This window comes from Zootoca vivipara, chromosome 2 (assembly GCF_963506605.1).
Source record: "Zootoca vivipara chromosome 2, rZooViv1.1, whole genome shotgun sequence".
NCBI classification, from domain to species: Eukaryota; Metazoa; Chordata; class Lepidosauria; order Squamata; family Lacertidae; genus Zootoca; species Zootoca vivipara.
In genome coordinates this window covers 47,259,398-47,285,228 of record NC_083277.1, presented here as the reverse complement: position 1 = coordinate 47,285,228, position 25,831 = coordinate 47,259,398, and the positions used below count along the sequence as shown (strand labels likewise).

Here is a 25,831-nt window from a genome sequence, read left to right as displayed (position 1 = left end):
GATATATCCTTGTTTACAATGGAGCATATGCCATGCAGCAATTGCATAAAATAAAAATAAAAAATAAAACTCAGATAAACATTTCTACATATATTAACAAAGTTGTGTTGAAGTGTATATACCAAAATTATTATGATTATTACAGAAATGAAATGATGTATAGTAATGTGTATTGCTCTGATTGGTGACCATAAATAAAATGTGTTTTGTATCAATAACAATTATAATTTATAGGAAGGAGGGGGGAATTATAAAACGAACTTCATGCATGCCAGACTGTGCATTAAAGTATGGGTACTGTTCTTCCATGTGCTGAACATATTGCTTGATACACCACCCATGATCTTTTTCTTTTCAATAGTCATCACCACTCCTTATAGTACTGAATTGAATGCACTGAATGCTAATTGCAAGATTGAGACTGAAGTAGTCAAGGCAGACAGAGATTATACATTTATCTGCTGCTATTTAAACATCCAAAGGTTTGTGTACTGCAACAGTGACCAACCACAATTCAATATTTTCATTATGTTCTCCATTTTCTAAGGTATTACAAGTATCTGAAAATGCAAATGGATTTTCAACTTTGCAGATGGAAGATGCAGCTTTCTGCTCAAACACGTGAAAACAAATTCCAAGAACAAGGTGACCCTGCTATTTTTATACCAAGATGGTCATGTAACCACATCTTTCCTCATGTAGGTTATTGTCAATAACATTACCAAATCTCCTAACATGCTTACTCTGCTGGACTTTACTAGTTAAAATATGATATCTGGTAAGTAAAAGAAACAATCCCTCATAACTGAGTACCATAGAAAAACTGCCTCATCACCATGTCTTAAAATCTGCCTGCCTGAAAGTTTGCATCTGAAACAAAAAGAATATGTGCTGTTATTCCTACAAGGGCAAGCTAAAATAATATTTCTTTTATTCAAAATATTTTTCCCCAAAGCAAACAGAAGAAACTAAAAAAAAATCCTTCAGTAGCATCTTAAAGACCAACTAAGTTTTTATTTTGGTATGAGCTTTCGTGTGCATGCACACTTCTTCAGATACACTGAAATAGGAGTCCCCAGGCGCTTATATGGAGAAGGGGTGGGGAGGGGGTGGGGTGGGGAGGGGGTATCACTCAGAAGTGTGGTGGAAGTGGGTGATTGACTGATTGGGGACTCCTATTTCAGTGTATCTGAAGAAGTGTGCATGCACACGAAAGCTCATACCAAAATAAAAACTTAGTTGGTCTTTAAGGTGCTACTGAAGGATTTTTTTTCTATTTTGCTTCGACTCAGACCAACACGGCTACCTACCTGTAACTAGAAGAAACTAAAGCTACAATCCTAAACACACATACTATTGAGTAAGCTACATTGAGGTCAGTGGGATTCACTTCGAGTAAACATGCTTAGGATTCTGAATCAGAATTCTTTTCTCCATCTGAACTCATTTGTTCTGTACAAAGTGGACAGTACAAGTATACAGTACATTACAACAAGCTTTGTTCCTTTGGCTGAATAAAGCTGTACAACTTGCTTGTACATCTCAATCTTTTCTTTTGGGAACGCACATAATATTCTTTCAGGTTTTGAGGCAACTGAACCACTAGTCAAAAATATGCAAGACAATGCTTTACCACAGTGTTTGTCAACCACTGTTCCGCGGCACACTAGTGTGCCGCGAGATGTTGCCTGGTGTGCCATGGGGGAAATTGAAAAATTCGATTTATATATAGTCAATATAGGCACAGAGTTAATTTTTTTAACATTTTCTAATGGTGGTGTGCCTCGTGATTTTTTTCATGAAACAAGTGTGCCTTTGCCCCAAAAAGGTTGAAAAACACTGCTTTACCAATACCATTCATGTTCTGAAGTACTGTATTTTAATTATTTTCTAGAAAGAAAGATTAATGGTTCTGAATAAGGCTGTTTTAAAGCTGGACTTTCGGGAAAGAAATAGATGGTCAAATGGAAAGAAGACAAAAGCCAAATATCAAATTAGAAAAGGGGATTTTTATTTGTGCTATTTTTAGTTATTCAAAGATGACTGGACATAATGAATACATAAAAATGTGTTTTTGCAGAATATTATTACAGTAATGCAAAGGAATGGAAAATATGTTATGCTGTAGAATTATTTCCATATGGAAAATGCTATCAAAAACACACACCATAACCTGGATTGTTGACCTGGCCAGTAATGTATTTGCTCATGTAACTGAGGCTAGGACTGCAGCCATGTGAGCCAATGTAGAATAGTAGTTAAGACTGCTGGCCAGGGTTCAAATTGCCACTCACTGATTGTGTGAGGATAAAATGGGGAAAGGGAGAAGTATGTGTGCTGCCTTGAGCTCCTTGGAGAAAAGGAGCAATATAAAAGTAATAATAAAATAAAATAAAAATAATGAAGGCAAAAGGGTTGGTACATTTTTAAAGTGAATGTCTTCTGCACAGCATCACACACTTTAAAGAGGTATGTGAGAGGTTTCAAAAAGCTATGCTGTTCCTGCATGCCTTTTTCACTGGGTGCCAGCTCTGTTTCCAGTGTTATTCTAAACATGCTAGTTTTTTTATGGACAGAGGGGGGAAATACAGACAACCATTTATTGATTGATAGTCTGCTAATATACGCAGAGAGCCACTTGGTGAGACACTAATCCATACTGTGTTGCAGATGAGTAACAAGAGCCACTTACGGTATGTATCTGAGCCAATATCTAAGAAAGCAGAGAAATCACATGGCAGGAAAATATAGAAGACTAGCTAAAGTAGTGGTTAAATGCACACTGTAGTTAGTTACTACCAGTACTTGAATTAAGAGCAGTTTATATTTACTTGGCCACTCCATTCTTTGGTAGAAGTGAAGAGAACACTACACTACACAATCAAATAATTCAAGAGCAGAAAAGCATGCAAACCAATTTGTTCAGATTTAAAACTTCTTTTCAGTTTGTCCCACGAGTTTCTTAAGCGTAATTGTATAGCTTAGTTCTTAATACTTGGGTTCTAAAACAAGGTGGTACTTTCTGTCAGTTTCCCAACCTTCTATTAATCACACTCCTGAGGCTCCTCTAGCAGTACTGTATAATAGACCTAGGGAATCACCAAACGCCTCCTAATTGGTTTGGGATTCTTCTTTCTCAAGGCGTTCTACCCCCTTCTTACTGAACACCCTTCTTACTGAACACCCAAGTAGAGTGTTCACCAACAACTCTACTTCTCCTGTTCCCAATTCAGCTTCCCAGTTTTTCTCTTGTCTGTATACTCCTGAAAAAGGATAATAATTGCTGTATTTCAAACTAAATTCAGAGACTTCCTTCTCTGGCTGCAGATATTTTCCTCGCAGTGGATCTCTCTCACATACAGCTCAGGAGCTATACCTCTACCCAGCTGAACACCAAAAACACCCAACTCCCCCCCACCCCCCCAAGTGCTTGCTGTATCTACAGCCAATCAGGTGAACCTACAGCTCAGCACTCTGGTGGAATTCCAAAGCACTGCATCACCAAACTCTGGTCTTGCTGAGCTTTCCATCACACCCCTGCACTTGTTACCTGGCAATAGTTGTGGCTGGCTGGGAAGCAGTCATTCGGATGGCAACCAAGCCAAACTATGCCTCATGCTCACTGCAAGATAAATTACCAGCGAGAAAGCAAAGCAGCCACAATCACTTCGCCAGGAGCCTGCATGTTCACACTAAGCCAGTGCTACTTGTGCGACATTGTTAATGGAAGCTCCCCAGACCCAGCTGCCTGGCAATGCGACTACAGCAGCTGTCTGGGTGGGCCAGATCCTGGCACCAGACCTGTCTACAAGGTATAGATTTTGTTGTCCATTAGGAGATTATCAAAGAGCGACAGAAGGTCTTTATGAGGACTCTTTAAAATGTCACAAAGTAGTGAGCAAGTTTTTGGAATTCTCCAGAACTCTTCTACAGGCTGGACATTAAACAAAACAGCAGGGAGGAAGGAGATAAGAAAAGCCACAAAGCTTTCGGTTTGCAATAGTCTTAAAATGGAGTGCAGAAGGTGTGTTGGCACGTGCTGCTAGGTGAATAACTATTTCAAGTTGTGCAGAGAATCCCTGGGACAAAGAAACAATAAGGACAGCCCCACTCCAATTCTTTAAACAGGCATTAGGACTGACTGCCAGAAACTAGAAATTGCTACAGCAATTTGAATCATGATGGAGAACTGCTTGTGGAAATCAACCTCTTACGCAAATGCCATTGTTTAATATATGCTGCTTGTTTCCCCCCTCCCGATTTCTGATGTTTCAGTTCTTTAGCCATATTGTCCCAAATCCTCACATGCTGCTTTCCCTCTCTTCCCTCTTGCAATGCATTCACTACTAATAAATTTTCATTCTCTAAATAGCTGAAAAGGCAGCTGCCTCTGCTTTTCACAATCTAACTAGCCTGAATTCCAGGGAACAGTAAATGAACTGGCAAATCTTGACCTCCATAATTACAATCAGACATATGCTTGGCCTTCCCTTTTTATAGTGGGCACTTCACAACAAAATTATATCCCCATCAGCTCTCTAGGTATTGTGGCAAGAGAATTCTGCTTAATCCTAGCACGGAGCTCTGTTATAGCAAATTGTGTGCTTGGAATGTTTAATACTAGATGGACCTGATTGGATGGGAGTGATGTAATGACTCCATTCCAGGTTCTGAGGCTATTCCAAGCTGCTAATAATGGACTCCATAGCCTTTTGAAGGATGGATTTTCAATATTAGGGAAGGTTTATATATTCTCTGTAAATGACTATAAAGGATCCATTCCCTACATTTTTGAACGCAGCCAGCATTTCACTAAACTATAGCCTGAACTGATTCACGCTATGAGCCTTTTGCTCTCTATGCATATTACTGGGTATTTATTTAAAAGAGAAAAGTCATAAGAAGTCCTTCTGTTGCTGTTACAGAGTAATCTATACTCCAGGTGTTCTAAAGACACTCTTTTATACTAAACTCCCAGTAGGCTGGCATTCACTTTCATGAAGACCTTTAACAGACATTTCTCATATCTAACAGAATCATAGGATTGTAGAGCGAGAAGATACCCTGAGGGTCATCTAGTCCAACCCCCTGCAATGCAGGAATCACAGCATGTAGTCCTGTGTCCAGTTTGAAACATTTGCTTAGCTTTGCAAATGTGAAAGCAGTTGTATTGCAGCAGCACTACGAGGTAACTTGTGAACATAGCTGCCAAGTTTTCCCTTTTCTCGCGAGGAAGCCTATTCAGCATAAGGGAAAATCCCTTTAAAAAAGGGATAACTTGGCAGCTATGCTTGTGAAAAGGTTGGAAGCAAAATGAGCTCAAGCCTGCTTAGATGCAACTTTACACCAAGAGTTTGCAAAGCTTGTTAAAACACACTTGTATGTTAAAGGTGCATCTTTATTTGGAAGTAGTCCTACTTGCATATAAAGTGCATGAGATTATAGTGTTTTTTGGCTGAGTCCTCACTATGTTTCTCTTCACAGCTGATTTTTGGAAGAAGAAATTTTTGCAAATGTAATGCAAAAGTTGGCTGTGCATTATGCCGGAATGTCACTCTGCCCATGTCATCAAAAACCTCTTACACACAAGAAACTGCTTCCTGGAGCAGATTTGTTCTTTAAAAGAGTGTTTCCGTCATATAAATGAATAGGGAACAAATAAACAAATAAATTCATCAGCATTCATCTGCTACTTTTAACAAATAAATATTTGGAAGGCAGCCAGTTCATGTCACAAATGGGAAAAGAAAAGAGCTACCATTAAATCCACAAGTTTATTTTGTCCGTACATTTCATTTTTCAGTTTATTTATTTATTCTTGTATGTTATTGAAGTGTCATTTCTTAAGTAAGTAAGTAAGTAAGTAAATAAATAAATAAATAAATAAATAAACAAAGAAACTAACTAACTCACAAGTTGCGGGACAGCCCGTGAACTCTCTCCCTGTATCTTCTGTATTAGTAACCCAGGTTTTTTTAAAGGTAACTTTTATTTATTTGAAATTATTAACACTCCAGTCTTCCACTCTAATGAAACCAGAGCAACTTACAATTAACAGTAAAACAATATTAAAAATAATATAAAAAGTAAGCAAGTGACAGAAAACAGGAAAACCCGCAGCTGCCCAAATAATACAGGCAACCCCCCATTTAAACACGGGGGTTATGTTCCTAGTCAGTGAAATCATTTGAATATATTTGAAACCCACTGAAAAAGCCTGCAAACACCCTGTTCAGCCCCGCCCTTTTAGTGACGTTTCAGTTAAATCTTTATGACGTTTCCAGGTCAGGTCACTTCTGGGTTCAACGCGATGTGCATATACACAGTCACACACATAATGAATGCACATAAACTTGGGGTGGGCGGGAACCTGTCTGTATACCAGAAGACACCAGGTACAGAACCTATGAGGTCAGAGGTGGAAGGGGGCTTGCAATCTATGCTAGTGCTCAGCAGCACTTTGACTGTCATCTTAAAACAAACAAACAAACAAACACAGCAGGCAATGGGGAAATTGCATTTGAGCTTTAGCCAAAAACTACTTGATCTTCAAATTATGTCAAATCACTTAAGGGCCAATGCAACAAAAAATTATTTTATACCCTCATCAGTTGTAAAACCTTACATCACGGGTTACTTAATTTAATGGTTCATTGCATGTTCACAAGACTGGGAACAAGAGGACCTGCACATGGCTATGCTTTCCCAGTGTTCCTTCTTAAAAATGCTTCACAGTAACAGAGGTAGGAACTGTGTGATGCTCAAGTTGTCTGATGTGATTCACAACACTAAGCAAACTGCATGTACGTAACTCATAAAGTCCTTTATTCCTGGAATATGGATGATTCAACATGTGTCTGAAGAACGAGGAGACCAACTAGACAAGAAAGCTGAACTGGAAAAAGTGAACAACTAACAAAACTCAAACAGCAAGCCAAAATAAGATTATTGTGTAATGTTTCTAGTCTGTGTAGCACTCCTAGTCTGGCTTTTTAAAACCTACCACATCATCAAGAAAAAGCAGGCATTTATTCTGCATTGACACCAATCAGTACAGCGAAACCATTTAAAACATCTTATGGTCGGACTTCCGGTCTGCTGCGCTGGCGTGAGGGCACGGAAGCCTCGAGCTCCGAGGCTTCTGGCTTTCGAGGAGGGGGGGGGATTCCCGCGGGGGCGTGCGGACCCCCACAAACCCCGGGTTGGGCTTCCTGGGGGCTTTTTGGCCCGGCAGAGCTCCGAATCGCAACTCCTCCGCTGCCCGAGAAGCCGCAGAGCTCTCGAGAGTCAGCGGGGTGGTAGCTGTGGGAGCCATTTTGGGCACCTTCACCACCTCCAGAAACGAAGCCCTGATCCTTCAGCCAGTTAGCAGTGGATGCCTTCCGTAATTTAAAGAATTGGAAAAAGAACTCCACGTGAGTAAAAACCTTGAGCGGCAAAATTTCGATTAAAGATGGACATGTTGGGAGACTTTAAAAAAACGGAAGTCGGTCTCCCACAGTGAGTATTTTAAGATACAGTAATTTGATCCCTGACGGGGGAAGGGAGAGGAGCAACCAATTCGTCAAAAATAAGACTTTTAAACCCTCCAGAAGGCTGGACCTTGGTCCCTGGAGAGACCAGCGAATGGACTTAAAATTTTGTTAATAATATGACGGGTTGATGTGTTTTATTTGGATTAATGGAATAGCCAGGACTGGACTTAAAATGGATTCCATTATGTAACTTGATTCCTGCCACATCCGGCTTCACTATCTGCTGTTTTCCCACGGGACTTAAGAGTAATGACGATGGAAGTGCCAACACCAATACAGGATTTCTATTACCAAAAGATCTACCTAGAACTTTTGTGCATTAAAGATGAGCTGGGCAAGAATACCCAATTGAGACAAATTAATAAAAGACTGGAGGAACCAAGGGACAGCATGGAAAAAGATAAGGAAAGAGAACAGACCAGCTCTGAGACAAGAGAGGAAGAACCACAAAAAATAGACAACAACGACACTCGAGAAGAAGCTCAAAGATACAAAGAAGAGGAGGAAAAAGGATGGCAAAATGACCCACAAGTGAGAGATGTGGGGCAGACTTGGGACTTGATTAAAGAACCCCTCAACTGTGTACCAGAAAGGATCCTTGCACTCCCAGTGAGAGGGGGAGAGCTGGGAAACCACTGGGAAACTGGGATGGGAGGAGGGTGCTGGGAAGCAGCAAGAAAAATGGGGAAACAACAGGCTGAGTTTACAATATATTGTGGGAAGTTTGTGGAAAGGGTGGGGGTGGGTTAAAAAGTTTATTTACGTGATTTAAGGCTGGATTGATTGGAAAGTCTGACACTGGTATGAATTATGGAGTTTGCTGGCTTTTCTGGGGTACTGGGGTCCGGGGGAAGGAGGGAAGAACGAAGTGATAAAAGGGAATTCTTTTTTGATGAAAACTTTAAGTTGGGGAATTTTTTAATTGGAAATGTAGGTATATAAAAAATGAGTCAATAGATAAAATTGAAATGAGATAATAAGAGAGGAAATTGTAATTAATTGGGAAATAATTGGTAGTATGTGAAAACTGTTTTATAAAGATTTGAAATGGGGAATCAGTGGGAGGGGAACCGGGGAAGTCTAAATGATTTGATGCTGATATAAGATCATTAGATAATTTTGTCTTTTTTTTTTTTTTGCTTTTTTCATTGTGTGCTTGTTTTGTTTTGTTTTTTCTCATGTTTTTTTCTCTTTTTTCTTATTTTTTGTATTTTTGTATGGCTTTTTCTTTATGTGAAAATGAATAAAGATAATTTAAAAAATAAAAATAAAACATCTTATGGTCTCTCCCACATGGAATATTGTATTGGGATTCGTTTTTCAGCCTTCAGAGTACTTTGAAAAGTCAAAAATGGCACCTGATAATTCCATGGAGTGATAATCCTCACCTTTTTCTTGTGAGACCTCAAAAGGGGTGTGCCTGCATCACAGCAAGATGCATCAGCAGATAACAACAACACAGATCAATAAGCTAACTGAAGAGGAGAGAAAGGAATTCTTGGTTATCAGGTTTGTCCAAACCGGTATCATAGTATTTCAAAGTTAAACCAAACTGAATGGTTTAAAAGCATTAAAACTTTTTTAAAAAGTTTCCAAACCACATTTTCTTTTTGGCCTTAATTAAAACATTATTTCTCCTTCATGGATCACTGCCTTGTCATGGCAAAGGGGCTTGAATAACTCAGAGAAGCTATGAGCTATGCCGTGCAGAGTCCCATGGACTGCAAGAAGATCAAACCTATTCATTCTAAAGGAAATCAGCCCTGAGTGCTCACTGGAAGGACAGATCCTGAAGCTGAGGCTCCAATACTTTGGCCACCTCATGAGAAGAGAAGACTCCCTGATGTTGGGAAAGATTGAGGGCACAAGAAGAAGGGGACAACAGAGGACAGTGTTCTCGAAGCTACCAACATGAGTTTAACCAAACTGCGGGAGGCAGTGGAAGACAGGAGTGCCTGGTGTGCTCTGGTCCATGGGGTCATGAAGAGTCGGACACGACTAAACGACTAAACAACTAAACAACAACAACGAAACATTATTTCTTTACTGTTAAAGACAGGGAGCAGATGAAACACACATTTAAATCACAAGGCTGTCTAAATAACCTTGGAACTGTAGTTTCACCCTTAACGAACTATAGGATCCAGGATTCTTTACAGAAAACCATGCACTTTAAATGCACAGTACTTATATGATGTGGCTCTTCTGTTCATATCTTTAATGGGAAGCGCCAGTGCAGTAAAGTGCTTAGAGAGGTCAGACTAGGAACTCAGCCAATCATTCTCCACAACCTTATCTACCTTAGAGGGTTGTTGACTGGATAAAATGGGAAGAGGAAAACAATATATACCATCTTGAGCTCCTTGGAGTAAAGGTAGAATATAAATATATTAAGAAAGATACATAAGAGTGAAGTTATTAAAGATTTTAAATATTTAAAATACCACAGCTGGGTTACTTCCTAAATAAAATTGATAGTGCACCTAGGTAAAAATAATGATTCTTTCAAGGTTTTGTTTAAACCATGCACAGCAAACCATGTAATACCTAGGTAAAAAGGTAAAGGAAAGGGACCCCTGACCATTAGGTCCAGTCACGGACGACTCTGGGGTTGCGGCGCTCATCTCGCTTTACTGGCTGAGAGAGACGGCGTTGGTCCGCAGACAGCTTCTGGGTCATGTGGCCAGCATGACTAAGATGCTTCTGGTGAACCAGAGCAACGTACGGAAACGCCAGAACGGTACCTATTTATCTACTTGCACTTTGATGTGCTTTCGAACTGCTAGGTTGGCAGGAGCAGGGACTGAGCTGTTAGGATCTCTTACTCACAAGTAGGACCCTAGCAGAGACACATGCACGAATGGCATGTTCTCTCCTTCCTGGTTGATCGTTTGGGAGCTTCAAAAGCTTTCTCCAGCCCAAACATCACAGCGACTGATGCCAACTGACATCAGCACAGTTACGGATCAGCAGAATTTGCGCAATTGTGTAACATACCTCAGCAACTCAGCATTTGGCTAATCTATTTACATATAAACACACACAGAGCACTGCAACATGGCTCCCCCTCTCTCTAGCATCAGGCAGCAAAGAGAAAGAAGAACGGACAACAGTCCCACTTCAGGAAACAGTAACACAAACATCCTGTCTTCGTCACTTCCCACTGTGCGGAGTCAAAACATACACAGTCATGTGATAGACAACAATCCCATGAATGCAAACACGGGGAATGAATCCCCTTTGCAGGGATTCGAACCAAAGCACCATCCACATCCCTTAATATCTAGGTAAAGGTAAAGGTAAAGGTACCCCTGACCATTAGGTCGAGTCGCGACCGATTCTAGGGTTGCGGCGCTCATCTCGCGTTATTGGCCAAGGGAGCCGGCGTACAGCTTCCAGGTCATGTGGCCAGCATGACAAAGCCGCTTCTGGAGAACCAGAGCAGCACACGGAAATGCCGTTTACCTTCCCGCTGTAGCGGTACCTATTTATCTACTTGCACTTTGAGGTGCTTTCGAACTGCTAGGTTGGCAGGAGCAGGGACCGAGCAACGGGAGCTCACCCTGTCACAGGGATTCGAACCGCCGACCTTCTGATCGGCAAGCCCTAGGCTCTGTGGTTTAACCCACAGCACCACCCGAGTCCCTAATACCACGTTTCTCCGAAAATAAGCCATACCCCGAAAATAAGCCATAGTGATAGGCAGTTTAACCTTGTAGGTTAAACTGTACCATACTTAAAAAAAAAGACAACCCCTGAAAATAAGCCACCGTGGTTTTTTTTTGAGGAAAAATAAATATAAGACGGTGTCTTATTTTTGGAGAAACACGGCATCTAGGTAGGATATAACAAATTGTCTGCCTTAAAAAAGTATTGAGCTGCTTCTCATATTTTTGCATTACACAAGCAAGCCTCAGCTCATACATGCCAGCCTTTCTACGAATGCTTCAATTCTCTCTCTGACTTCTGGTTTCAAGCAAACTATAATTTGCTATTATGAATAAACAAGTTAACTCCAAATTGCCCTCCAAACCGGAAGAAAAAAACCAATGTAATTTTTTTCCAATTCTGGTTTGGAAGGCAAAAACCTACAGTAGCTTGCCAATTCAAATGGCACACCAGACCATGGCATTCCTACAACAGGGAGGAGGAGGCAAATGACCCCAAAGCTCACACATTCAATGCCAAGCCATGGTGTTCAACACGAGCCAGTTGTGTATATATTTCACATAAACTTCCTTAGTGCTATAAATATGCCCCTTTAAAGATGGCAAAATTTACTATTATCCTAAATGTTTGCAGCTTGAGCCACATCAGCTGCGCTGATTCTTTCTTCCACCTGTACAGGCAGTATGGCTCCAGTAAACCTCTGTCCTATCTCCAGCTGTGCAACAATAATTGTGACTGCATAAACAGCTGCAACAGCTCCTTGCCAAGTAACAGAGTGACACAGCTTTTGCTTCAGAGGAGGAGCTGCTGTCAATGCTCCTAGCAATCACAACAACATGAATTATTGCATGCTTGCTGGGTCAATAAAGTCTCCTAGCCTTGTGTATCCATATTTGTTGAGGCTCTGAGCTGTCAGTGTACGCCCCTCAGTTGTGCATGGAACAGCAGAATGGTAGATTATACCTTTCTTTAGCCCCAACAGTGTACAAAGGCCTTTATGGAACATATTGGGAGCAATCAAAGGTAAGCAGGACTACGGCAATGAATAGAATAATCAGATTACACTAATTTAATTAGATCTAACTCTTCCACTAGGCTACTGTAAGGCTAACAATACATTGATTTTTAAAAATCACTATTTATTACCTTCTGCCATCTGTATTATTTCCATGCTGTCTCAAGAAAAGAAATTATAAATTTAAAATATGCAATTTTTATACACTGTATTACATGGAAAATAAAGTACATGTAGTGTGTGAAAAAATATTATGACAATCAGCCACTACACTATCGGCAATACTAACTTAACCCATATGGTACTGAATAAATTAAACTCCATGCTCAGTATTAAATCTATTACAATAATATGTAGACAGCCTGTTTTATAATACTGTATTTAGATATGAAAGAATTGGAAGGAAAGCACTGCCAGTTACGTCAATAAGCATATATCCTTAAGGAAAGTAAGGAAGCCCTTTGGAAAAACAAATAATTTTTTAACCCTATTGCACACTCTGGCCAGAGCAAATAGCTTTGTTAATTGTTAATTATTTATTAAAAAATGGGTCATATCCAACTAAGTCATAAGAGTAGGCATATTGCCTTGAGTTCAGTGGGTCTACTCTGAGTGCGTTTAACACTGGATTTCACCCCAACATGACTGTTTTTTGATGACACTGAATTAGAACAGTAATGGATGAGATGGAAAAAACTTATTTGTCCTTTTAATGTTGCTTAAAAGAAAATGTTTTTATATGAAGGACAACAAAAGGGCCCTCTCTCTGAGTGTGAGTGTGAGTGTGTGTGTGTTTTAAATACTGCTTGCTGAAGATGCACACCTTGGCATTTAAAGCAGTGAAATGGCAACTGCAGGGGTGGGAAGAGAGAAGAAAGTAAACATGCTGAAAAGAGGGAAAAGACAAGTGCACACACAAAAGGGCTGCATCAGACATGACCCTAAACTATGGTCTGGTAACACATGAACATGCTCACAGGAGGAATTCGAAAGAATTTGCTTCTGCTGTTAACCACAGCTTGCTATTTCATCAGAACCTGAAGCTATGGTGAACATTAACTATGGTTAGTTCAAACAAGCTACTTCAGAAACCATGGTTTGATGTCGGATGCTTGAAACTAACCACCGTTTGTCGGTTCGGATGACACAAAAAAACATGGTATAAATTTCTGAACTCATCCTTCTGGCTGCATGTTTAGGAGGAGACTGGGCTCACCCACACCTTGCTAAACCATACCTTAGCACATGAATAGTGAACCTGTGGTCTTCCATATTTGTTTGGCTTCAACTCCTATCAGCCCCAGAAAGCATTACCAATAATCAGGGATGATAGGAGTTGCAGTCCAGTAACATCTGGTGCCACAGGCTTGATGTGCCACAGGTTCCCCAACCCTGGTTTAGCATGACACCCAAAGATAGCCATTGTTGGAGATCATGTTAACCTTCACAATGGAGCTGCAGAAATATCTAATTATCCTGTGATTTGGGGATGAATTTCTTTTCTATGTAAAAAATGCATTGTACTCACTTATTAAAAAGGTTCAACCCAATCCTGTAGTGACGCTTCCTGATGATGTCATTACTGAAGGCAGGAGAATCCCAGCTATTGCGAGTCTCTTTGTGGTACGTTTGCTTGCTCAGTGTTTGTTCCCTTAAGCTGTCTCGAGAAGAAGACTCTGAGCTGCAGTTTATTGTGTCATTGGAATTGGAAGTGCTATTAATGCTATCATTGTCTCCATCAGAGTAATCAGACTCAGATTTGCTTTGCCTGTTTGCTGTGCCATTAATGGCTAAGTGGCTATCAATAGGCCTTGGTCTATGTCTAGTCTCCTGGTCCTCTCGGGAAATTATCTTGGTAGGGATGCCATGTGAGATATGCTTGGGACTACCTTGCGTACTAGTAATTCCCCGATCATACGCATTCTGTCTCTTTAATGATCCTCTCTCTGAGCGATCACTTAAGTCCACTGAACTGTCACTAGGTGGTTCTATAGTTAGCAAAGGCAAATGATCCATTCTCATTCTTTGTTCCTGGGATTCTAGTGAAGGGGTACTTCTGCAGCTCGTGTCAGTATCTATCTTATGATCCTTGTGTGTCATAGACCAGTACTCTTGAGATGGGTTCATTGACCGAAGTCTTAGGTCAGATTCTATGCTAGATGGCCTATCTACTGATTGGGAAAGGGGAAGTGGTGGGGATAGTTCTTCTTCGTCAATATACAATGTAACGTCACTATAAGATGCAGTCATTTCATCAAGTTTCCTGTGGTCCACATTATGGCTTGTTGGTTTAGTTTGACAACTGTCCCTCTCTATTTCCCGACTTCTGACTTGATCAGGTATCTGTACCTCATCAGAGTGCATGCTACGACAATTTAATGCATCGTCAATGGACTCGGCAAGAGATTTTACTTGTCTTGAAAAAGCATCCTCCAGTTCCGTTATGGCATCAGCAAAGTCAGTGGACGCTGCTGGAGATTTCATTGTAGCCGATTCACCAAGGTCACTACATTCAGATTGGACAAGGGCTCCTAGTTTTGACCCATCATTTGTAACAGAAACTTGCTTCCCCTCGAAGTAGGAACTGTGGACTTTCTCAGGTCCTTCAAACGAAAACTGCATTCTCATATTGGATAGAACGATGCGTCTTGACATACGATTTTCAGACATAGAACTTCTAAGCCGCTCAAAGTTTTTGTTCATCTGATACTGGCGGAAAGCAGTCTGTATAGTACGAGCGGCATGTCTAGTTATGAGACGGCCTCCATATTTCCGTTCTAGCATTTCAACCTAAAAAGAAAATATAAATATTTGATAACACTCATGCACTAATAGTGCTTACTGCATGGATCTCTAATACAGTCCTGAGGCAATAAGAGTTTCGAAGTTAGCTCAGAAAAATGTATCTCCTAGGAAACATACGATCTAAAAAGATTTCTGAGATGGAAATACACTCAGTAAGTAAAGGCCACCTCATGACAATCGAAAACTACCTGTACAAGTGCATGTAAAATGATCCACCAAGAAGATACTTTTCATAACTGTCTCACAAGTATATTTTATAAACATAGAAAGATATGATACCTCTGCAAAACTTACTGTAACAATGCAACAATATAAATTGCACATGGAGTTGTGATGTTAAATTTTATGCTTCCACAAGTAGTGCTTAGAAACTAGATGTATGGGATAGAAATCTCAAAATAAATAAGATAAAGAGGTGTGGTTTTTTTTAATGCTGATCCAAGCAGTTAGAATTTAGATAAGAATTAAATAGCACATCTGGCATTCTTTATGAAAAGAATTTGGCAAAAATTGTTATTTACTCAACCACATTAAATGCAAACGGCTTTTGTAATTGAACCTGAAGAAGTCATTTTTTTAGGTCTGCAACTAACTCACATGCTCTAGTCATCCTTTGCTTAGACTACTGCAATGCGCTCTATGTGGGGTACTTTTGATGGTGACCTGGAAACTACAACTAATCCAGAATGTGGCAGCTAGACTGTGACTGGGAGCGACTGCCGAGACCACATAACACTGGTCTTGAAAGACCTACATTGGCTCCGAGTAAGTTTCCGAGCACAATTCAAAGTGTTGGTGCTGACCTTTAATGCCCTGAACAGCCTCGGTCCAGTATACCTGAAGGAGTGTCTCCACCCCCATTGTTCTGCCAGCGCTGAGGTCCTTCTGGCGGTTCCCTCGCTGTGAGAAGCCAAGTTACAGGGAACCAGGCAGAGGGCCTTCTTGGTAGTAGTGGCCGCCCTGTGGAACGCCCTCCCACTGGATGTCAAAGAGAAAAACAACTACCAGACTTTTAGAAGATATCTGAAGGCAGCCCTGCTTAGGGAAGCTTTTAATATTTGACAGACTATTGTATTTTAATATTTTGTTGGAAGCTGCCCAGAGTGACAACAACAACATTAAAAGAAAAGTGAAGAGTTTTCTACGGTCACGTAGCATTGCTCCTTTATAGAACGAATGATAACAGTTGCTGAATCTTGCATTCCCTAAGGTTAAATTATGTTGAGGGTGGCCACACCATGGAAAAGGCCATAGCTCAGGATCTGCTTTGCACACAGAAATCCCAGGTTCAATTCCTAGCATCCCCAGACAGGACTGGAAGTGTCCGTAGTCTGAAACTCTGGAGAGCTGCTTACCAGTCAGTGCAGGCAATACTGAGTTAGATGCACCAATTGTATGACTTCATATAAGGCAGCTTCCTATGTTCCAATACAGTTGTACCTTGGACCTCAAATGCCTTGCGTTTGGGCTCCTGAATGCCGCAAACCTGGAAGTGAGTGTTCCGATTTGCGAACGTTCTTTGGAACCTGAACGTCTGACGTGGCTTCTGATCGGCTGCAGGAGCTTCCTGCAGCCAATCGGAAGCTGTGCCTTAGTTTCTTAATGTTTTGGAAGTCGGACAGGATTCTGTTCGACTTACGAAGTACCACTGTATATGCTGCATACATAAAATTTTAACAAAGCAAGAAATTGCATTCTCTGTGCCTTTGGAGTATAATTGAATCAATTCCTTGTCAGATTTTACTTTCAACAGTTATGAACAATTTTACTGATGACATTTCACACTTAAAACTCTCTCCCTCAGGCTTTCCTTGCATGAATTGGGAGAAAACTTGTCTGCTTCACAGATACCCGCAGGAGATTTAACAAGAGTTATTATGATCCATGTTAATCTATTTTATATTCTTTCCACCAAGAATTTAGTGTGCATTTGCAGTTATGAAAATCCTTGGCTACGTTGATATGATACACTGCCAATGATTCTCATCACTGCAGTGGTGTATTTTTAAAAGAGGCAAAGTAGTAAAAAAATAGGATGTTAAAATTTGAATTAAGCTGAAGTTCACATTACAGAACTGCTTGCAGTGATTACTTTTAATAAAAAAAATGTTGAGGTTTTTTACCTCAAGCATTTTTTTTTATAAAAAAAGATCGGTTAATAGTCCCAATATCACAAGTCATTTTACCGTACTAAACTATTGGACAGGCATGCTTTATTTGCTTTCAAATGAGTCTGCTTCCAAATTCACAGTAAGAAAATCAGGAGCATATTGCAGGCATCTGTACTCCCCCCCCCACAGTACGAATCCTTATTTATCTTCCATTAATGCTTAATGTTTGATGTTGCTGTTGTTGTTATTATTGTTATTATTATTATTACAGCCAGACAGGTCAATGTCTGGCTGGGTCAATGCAGTGAAAAAACGCTGGCAGCGACTCAGCTGTCCTCTCTCCCTTCTGGTATGCAGCAACGACTCAGCTATTGGGAGGTCAGGTAAGCGCCACTGCCCCTTCATGGCATCTGTTTGCTTTAGTCATGCAACAATGTTTTATCTGCATTTATTAACTTTCACTAGATTCCCTCACTTCAGGTTCATGATTATGAAGGCAATGCTGATTAGCATTAACCATAGCTAGTACCAATGCAAATGTAATGGTTAAGGTGAAACCAAGGAAGAGGGTAAGTACTCACAAAGGTCAAACAATCTAGTCAGTTGGGAATATTATGTCTGCACCTGGCCACAGCAGGCAAACTATAAAGAAATGCCCTTTATTCAAAATAAGAACATAAAGGAGGGGTAAATCTGGTTCAGCAATATGTCTCCAACAGCAGTCAACTCAGTGCTCCTGGGAAGCTTATGATGAGAGAGATGAATAAGGGCAAAAGGAGGAATGAAGAAATCATCATGTTTGAATCATTTTATCTTTATCTAGTGCTTCAAAAATTGTAGGCACCTAATGAATTGTCAAAATAATAATATTCTATCTTTAATAAATTCTTCATGGTCACTTACTACTACTATTACTACTACTACTACTATTACTACTACTAATTTTATTGTTTATACCCTGCCCATCTGGCTGGGTTTTCCAAGTGGCTTCCAGCAAAATATAAAAAGTAATAAAATGTTAGACATTAAAAACTTCCCTGAACAGGGCTGTCTTCAGATGTTTATTAAAAGTTGTGAAATTCTTTATCTCCCTGACATCTGATGGGAGGGCCTTCCACTGCCTAGAAGGCTCTCTGCCTATTCTAAGCATGTCCTGATTATTAGTTACAATATTAATCTTAGATTTCAACATTCTAAACTGTGTAAACAGCACAAATGATGTGATACAAATGAAAAAACTTCAAATGAGATCCATAATTTATGGGTAAATAAAATAATTTAACTGGTAGCCTGCTTTCTGATGAGCAGCTGTTCATTTCTTAATTTTAAAAGTAAACCTTCTGTCCTCTCAAAAAAGAAATATCAGAAATTTGTGATAATGTGGACTTCGCCACATAAAGTTGTAGTCTTGGTAATATGGATTTGGTAGAGTCAGAGGTAGGGCAGAAAAAAAATTATTAGGCCAATCTTGCCTAGAACTGCAAAACCCCTGGTTCATAGTCTTAAAGGAAAGCTTAAAAGAAGCACTGCTTGATTGAAAGGCTGGGAACTTTGTTAATACAGAGGCCAGGCAAAGAGTTTGCTTTTATACTAACCAAGTCCTTCTGGTTTTAAATGGCACAGTCTCTAGTAAAAAAAATTGGCATAGCTTCACAAGTTAAGCAATGAGCCACATATGCAAAATCACAGCTCAAAGACAGGGAGGCATTAGTTATTTCTTTGAAGGAAAAGTCATATCGCTAAGCATTAATATCAGCTGATTGTTTAGCAAGTCATGGAAAAAGACAGAAGAAGGAAACATTAATATTACTCAGATATGCCAAATTATGGAACAGACTAAAAAAAAAATCTGTTATTTTCCAGGAACAGCTGAATAACTTTTCCATGACACTTTAGCTTGATTCATAGAATTGCACAGCTCAAGTACCTGCTTATCCTGCAAGTCCGATGAGAGTTCATAGCTCTCTGAAAGTGACCTCGACCTTTTAATAGCTTCTTCCTCTGCTTGTTTTCTGAGTATGGATGTTGAGTGTTGAAGCTTTGGCCTCCGGGGCCTTTGCTGCCCTGGGGAGACAGAATACAGCCCGTATGGAGAATGGTCGTAATGGTCTGGGCTTAGAGCTGAACTGTGAGTTATAGCTCCTTGATGATAGGTAGAGGGACTATCCAATGATGTGCCTGTTTCACTTCCAGGAGCTTCACCCTCAACACTAAACAAAAAGAAGAAATAGAAAACACAATTAAGATCCCAGTAGCTTGTTTCAAGTAAAACATCATATACAATCAATGCATATCTATAATATTCAGTTTCTGTCATTTGTATTGGAAAGCTGCGGATCAGGAGCAGGAAACTTGTAGGCTTCCTGGTGTTGTTAGCCTACAATTCTCACCATTCATGAACACTGGCCATGCTGGCTGGAACTCATGGAAACTCGAGTCCCACAAAGTTTGGAGGGTCACAGGTTACCCATTCCTTCTACAGATTATCATATTTAACACCTACTGACACAAGTTTCTGTAAAAACTGGTTCATTCTCTAGTGCTGCATTCCTGTAATCATTGGACTGCAGCTCCCATTAACCCTAGGCAGCAAGGTCAAAGGTCAGGTATGGTGAGAACTGTAATCCAACAACACCTGGAAGGCACTACTTTAGCTACTGCTGCACTAGCGCAATGCCATGCAAGTAAGAATAGCAATATGTTTCAAAAAATGAATGCATTACATTTTTTAAATAAGAACAGAAAAAAAACTAATCAATGCACATTTTGACAATATTTTGTATAAGATTTATCCTTAACTATCACACGGAGCTTCAAACACAGAGTGCAAACTTAGAAGTATATACAGAACACACAGGCCCACAATAATAATCAGTCAACGAAATGGCACAGCTGTCACAGTAAAAGCAATGGTCATCTGATCAGATCACAGTAATTACTACTTGTATAGCTATCGCAATTACCATAATCAGTGAGCAGATTTACATGGCCATGTAAAATCTGTTAAACACTAATAGTACTATAGGTATGCAGAATTTCATTTTTCCCCTCAGGCAGAAATTAAACGAATCTAATATTTTTGTGATGCTAATAAAATAAAGTTTGATGGCGAATGCTAAAATTGAAGAAATATGAACTGTATATTAAGTAGGTGACCATGAATAAAGAAGGTAGGTTCACCCTGACCCATATTCCAACTATCTCTATACAGTAGTGAGAATATAAAAATGTGTGTGTGTGTGTGTGTGTCAGGGGGAAGGAATCTCCTTCTGAAGAGCCACAGGAGAATGTAGGCATAGTCACAGGAGCTGGCAGGCAATTACGGTATAGAAAGAGGAACAACTGCATGCCTTCTCCTGTCATTTGAAATTGTCTTTTCGCTTCCACTCCGCTGCCAGACGTTCCCCAGCAGCTTCATAAACACAGAATATGTATTATCTTTCCACTGTTAAGAGATACAGTTCAATAGCACGGAGATGCCTCAACATGAGGATAGGATTTAGTAATATGCCAGACTCATAAGACGAGGATGAAATTCCTGCCAAATCCTGTAGAGATGAATGAAGAACCAGCCAGCTATAGTACAGAAAGCTAATGTCAGGTGAACCTTAAGAAAACTCATCATGCTGCTTTTCTGGAATAAGATTTTGAAAAGGCCTGTATGAATTCTGAAGAAGTATTTTGGTCCGAGGAAGAAAGTAAAGGAAGGAATCTGTAGTATTTCAGTCACAATCCTATTCCTCCGCAGCAACTCCAGTGTTTTGAAAACAAACTGTTACAACTGCCTGTATCAGCACTAGAACCGTAGCTGACAGTAAGAAGAAGCTTGCAGAGACTTAAAAAATTGTAGCACATTCTTCAAAAACTGTCTAATTTACTGATTTTAACTGGTGGGCCATCCCCTTGGTTGCAGCCTAAGGTACCGTAGTCACGACTAGAGACAATACCACCATACGTAGATATGCTAAACAACAGCAGTAGTAAGATGGCTCATGCATTGCATTGCATGCATGGGCTAAGTATGAGCCCTGATCTGAAAAGTTGAAGACAAATCTATCTGCTTATAAGCAGCACTGGTTATGGTGATTCTTACTATGGAAGTAACAACAAATAAGAAAGACAGGGGGATATCCAACTGGAAGGAATGATGGCACAGCGTGAGATTGGGGGGGGGGATACTTCAGTGAGGGCAGTGAAGGTCCTGTGTGAGTGTCTGGAGGTGGTTGGAGGATGGATGGCGGCTAACGGATTGAGGTTGAATCCTGACAAGACAGAAGTACTGTTCTTGAGAGACAGGGGGGCAGGCTGGTGTGGAGGACTTCCTGGTCCTGAATGGGGTAACTGTGCCCCTGAAGGACCAGGTGCACAGCCTGGGAGTCATTTTGGACTCACAGATGTCCATGGAGGCACAGATCAAATCTGTGTCCAGGGCAGCTGTCCACCAGTTCCATCTGGTACACTACCTGCCCACAGACTGTCTCGCCAGAGTGATGCATGCTCTAGTTATCTCCTGCTTGGACTACTGCAATGCATTCTATGTGGGGCTACCTTTGAAGGTGACTCAGAAACTGCAATTAATCCAGAATGTGGCAGCTAGATTGGTGACTGGGAGTGGCTGCTAAGACCATATAACACCGGTCCTGAGAGACCTGCATTGGCTCCCAGTACGTTTCCGAGCACAATTCAAAGTATTGGTGCTGACCCTTAAATCCCTAAACAGCCTCCTGTATAGGTACCTGAAGGAGTGTCTCCACCCCCATCGTTCAGTCTGGACACTGAAGTCCAGCACCGAGGGCCTTCTGGTGGTTCCCTCAGTGCGAGGTTACAGGGAACCAGGCAGAGGGCCTTGTCAGTAGTGGCGCCTGTCCTGTGGAATGCCCTCCCAGCAGATGTCAAGGAAATAAGCAACTATCATACTTTTAAAATACATTTGAATTTTGAAGGCAGCCCTGTTTAGGGAAACTTTTAATATTTAATGCTGTATTGTTTTAATATTCAATTGGGAGCCACCCAGAGTGGCTGGGGAAACCCATCCAGATGGGCGGGGTATAAATAATAAATAATAAAAATTATTATTATTATTAAAAACTCATACACATGTATTTTAGAGAAAATGTGTATGTTGAAACATTGCCTTTTCTCTGAATCAGGAACCTTGATTTTAATTAAAAAATCAAATATAAAAAAGAATGCAGAAGCTTTATAACCTGAATCAAGTCCACATAATCAAAGCCTAGGTTTTCTTCTGCATTATTTGAATACATGACTTACAAATGATCTATCCATTATTCCCCTCTAAACTATACCACATCAACTGAAGAAACACGTGTTGAAACAAGGTCATCTGCTGGCCTCATCAAAAAGTCAGTCAATGGTCATCTAACTAATTGGGGATGTTGAATTCTGAATGCCGGAGAGGACAAAGATAACTGCTCTATTCTGTTCAAACAAAACTACCAACATGCAGACAGCAGCTGATGAAAAATAAAGCCTGTCCTATATTTTAGCTTGTGGACTCAGGATATGCACACTGTGTATCTAAGCTACCAGAGCTGAACCACCTGTTTGACATGAGATAAAAGAAATTTAATTAATTTCTTCTAACAATAGTTTCATATTTGTTGCTGATTAAATGGTTCTATGTAAAGATGTAAAACAAGGTGTTCATAACTTCCAACTCATTTTCTTCCTATCAGGAGGACCTATAGCTGACTTTCTGGCTTCTACTGAGTTAAAAAATGAACTATCACCAAAAGCGCTTTTCAGAAGCAAAGGAGAGCAACCATTTTGAAATGTCATATGTATCAGTTTATACTAACTGATATTATCCTCATGTCATATAAAACAACAATAAAATTGTTATTAAAAGCATAAGTACACATCCATTTTAAAACACAAATACACAACTGGAATAAAACATACAAATTACATACTAATCAGCCTTAAAACCAACTAAATGTGCACAGGCCTGCCCGCAGAAGTGATGAAAATTTATAAACCCATACATATTTGATTAGATCTCAGCACATCATTGTTAGCCATGTGTGTTGTAAAAAGTGTCTGAAGTATCCAATTTCTGAAGTGTCCAATTATGTGGAAGCATTTCTCAGCACAGGTGACCAGATAATTACAAGTGGGGGATCAACTGGTCTTTAACCGGTGAGTCATCCGCCACAAAATGGTTCCAACCTAAGGTAGTCACCACCAGAGACAATAACACTATGTGTATACAGGGTGGCCCAGGAGTAGGTAATACAGTTGAGCCTATGAAATTCATCACAACAGAATATATGGGTGCACATAACTGACACAAGACAAAGTAGCAGTTAAATTTCAGGCTGGCAGTTGGAAAGAATAGTGGAGTCAGGTAAAATGATTATTTTTCTTTACCGATATTGTGATTGATGAGAACTTGAGTCAAGAACAAAGGATGTGGTTTCTAAAGCAGTATACCTACTTTGGGGCCTGTTTATACTAAAACAGCCAACAACAGCAGTAGTAACCTGCCTTATTTTCAACCTAATGTATGAAAATTGATATGTGTTTTGTTACCAAAGTCCTCAGTATCAAGGCTGTGCATCAGTAGCCCCACACATAGCATCCAAGGGACTGCTGGAATGGGCTTGCCATGCCAATGCATCATTTTAGATTTTAGCATCAATGGGAGGGATAGGTACAGTGAAAATGAACAAGTGTGGTCAAGCAGAATGGTTCCTAGCATATTATACTGTTTTACCTACAGTGAGTCAAGCTTCTGCTTCCATTGTAGCTGCTGAAACAGCACTTGAGAATTTTGATAAAAGACATATAAATAGTGTAAATAAATGGCATGCATTCTAGCTGAAAGATGTGCCAAAGCCCTTGGAAGATACTAAAAACAGAAATGTCTAATAATGCATTCAGATGGTAAACCTCTGCCCCTTTTGTCTATGGCAATATTCACATTTTGCCCCATAGGAATTGGATCATTTTAAAAGTATGGCTTACTTGCCAAAAATAGGAGTAAAGTCTCCATATAGTGTGCAAATAAAAAACACAAATCCTACTGAATCATTTAAGTGCCCAAATTGCTTGCTCTCTAAAACATTTTGTATTTTCCCCAATACGATCCTGTTGCATGGAGGAAACATTTCCATGAGTTTGGACAAACATTGTTATTTGACACCCCATGATAGACCAAAAACATTTTGAAAGGAAATCTAAGCAAACCTAAGCAGCAGAGTAATCTACAATCAATTACAAATTTGCTGTCTGTTATGTCTGCCAACTAATGAAGCTTATCAAATCACCAGAGACTCTCTTCCCCTTTAAATTGACAGATGAAGTGTGAGCAATCTTCTCAATTACTACCTTCAATAATTGATCCAGAATTCTCATACTTTGAAGGCAGCTGTTGTATAGTTAGTTGAAATCAGTAAGGACCTTCATCAAGCTATAAAGAGTTGCATTAACATTGTAGGAGAAAAACTAGAAGAAAAAAGTAGTTAAAATCTTTGTGTCTGGTTGTATGTTTTAGTTACTCTGATTAATACTCTGAGGACCAGTCAAAATCTCAGAGGCTAGTTTTGAAATGTCTGCTTTTATATGTTTCTCTGTTGTTCTGCACAAACCTCTTCTAATAGGATTCCTATTATGGATGTTGCATTATGGATTCCTACTGATCTTGCTTAGAATAACACAAACCTTATTTTTATGAAACAAAATAAAAAAATTCCTTCCAGTAGCACCTTAGAGACCAACTAAGTTTGTCATTGGTATGAGCTTCCGTGTGCATCCACACTTCTTCAGATGCACATCTGAAATGTGCATGCACACGGAAGCTCATACCAATGACAAACTTAGTTGGTCTCTAAGGTGCTACTGGAAGGAATTTTTTTATTTTTTTTCGACTACGCCAGACCAACCTACCTGTAACTTATTTTTATATTTAAGGTTTCTATTACAGATGAACAAATTTTCTATCAAATATTGGCTATATTGAGTCAAAATACCTGCTAAACACTTATGCTTGCATATTTGCAATGTAACGCTGTAACATACTATGATTAAGTATTTTGGGCGGCTCAGTGGAGCAGCCAGTTGTAGGATAGGATATACACACTTCTGTGCTGGAGCAATGAGCTTTAGGGCTGGTCTCAACGATCCAAATTTATAATAAATGCAACATTATAATAAATGTAGGCCACAGAAAAGAAACATGGTAGAATTTCTTTATCCCTGTTTTTGCTACTGATCTAGATAACCTGTTGCTCAGAATAATTAAGTTATCTTGTGGTGCTGTAAATGCCTAATAACCCAATTCTATGTATGAACCAAGTACCACCAAGCTCAATATCAGTTACTCTCAAAATGTGAAAAGTATTAAAGTCTAAGTGTGTGGTCTGTTTTCTGTTTTTGGCAAAAGACCATTTGACTATGTAAATCCTTTTCGAACAACTCCATTGCTCCTGCCATACTGTCTTCTTCCTCCTTAAGTCTATCCAATCCACCATCATACTGAAGCCTATCATAGAAAATATAGTTTCAGAGCATCATAAACAATCTTTTTCAGACTCAGTGTTCCAGTCACTGTAATACTCCTTAACACAGACATTTCAAAGCATTCAGCATTCAAAGGATCTAGGAATTTTAAGATCAAGTTCTTAAAGTAACCACATAGGTAAAGGCTTTATTAAAAAGTAAAAAACCCTTATGTA

General features: G+C 39.8%; 1 protein-coding gene across 10 annotated transcripts in view; it reads right to left on the bottom strand.

Moving 5' to 3' along the window:
* Positions 1–25,831, bottom strand: part of IQSEC1 (IQ motif and Sec7 domain ArfGEF 1) — a 321,903-nt gene that overhangs the window by 31,537 nt on the left and 264,535 nt on the right. For all 10 annotated transcript variants that reach the window (XM_035106280.2, XM_035106281.2, XM_035106282.2 and 7 more), the window contains 2 exons: positions 19,063–19,345; positions 13,748–15,009 (listed from right to left, as the gene is read on the bottom strand). In XM_035106280.2, the coding sequence (XP_034962171.2) occupies positions 13,748–15,009; positions 19,063–19,345 (1,545 nt within the window). The remainder of the gene's footprint in view (positions 1–13,747; positions 15,010–19,062; positions 19,346–25,831) is intronic.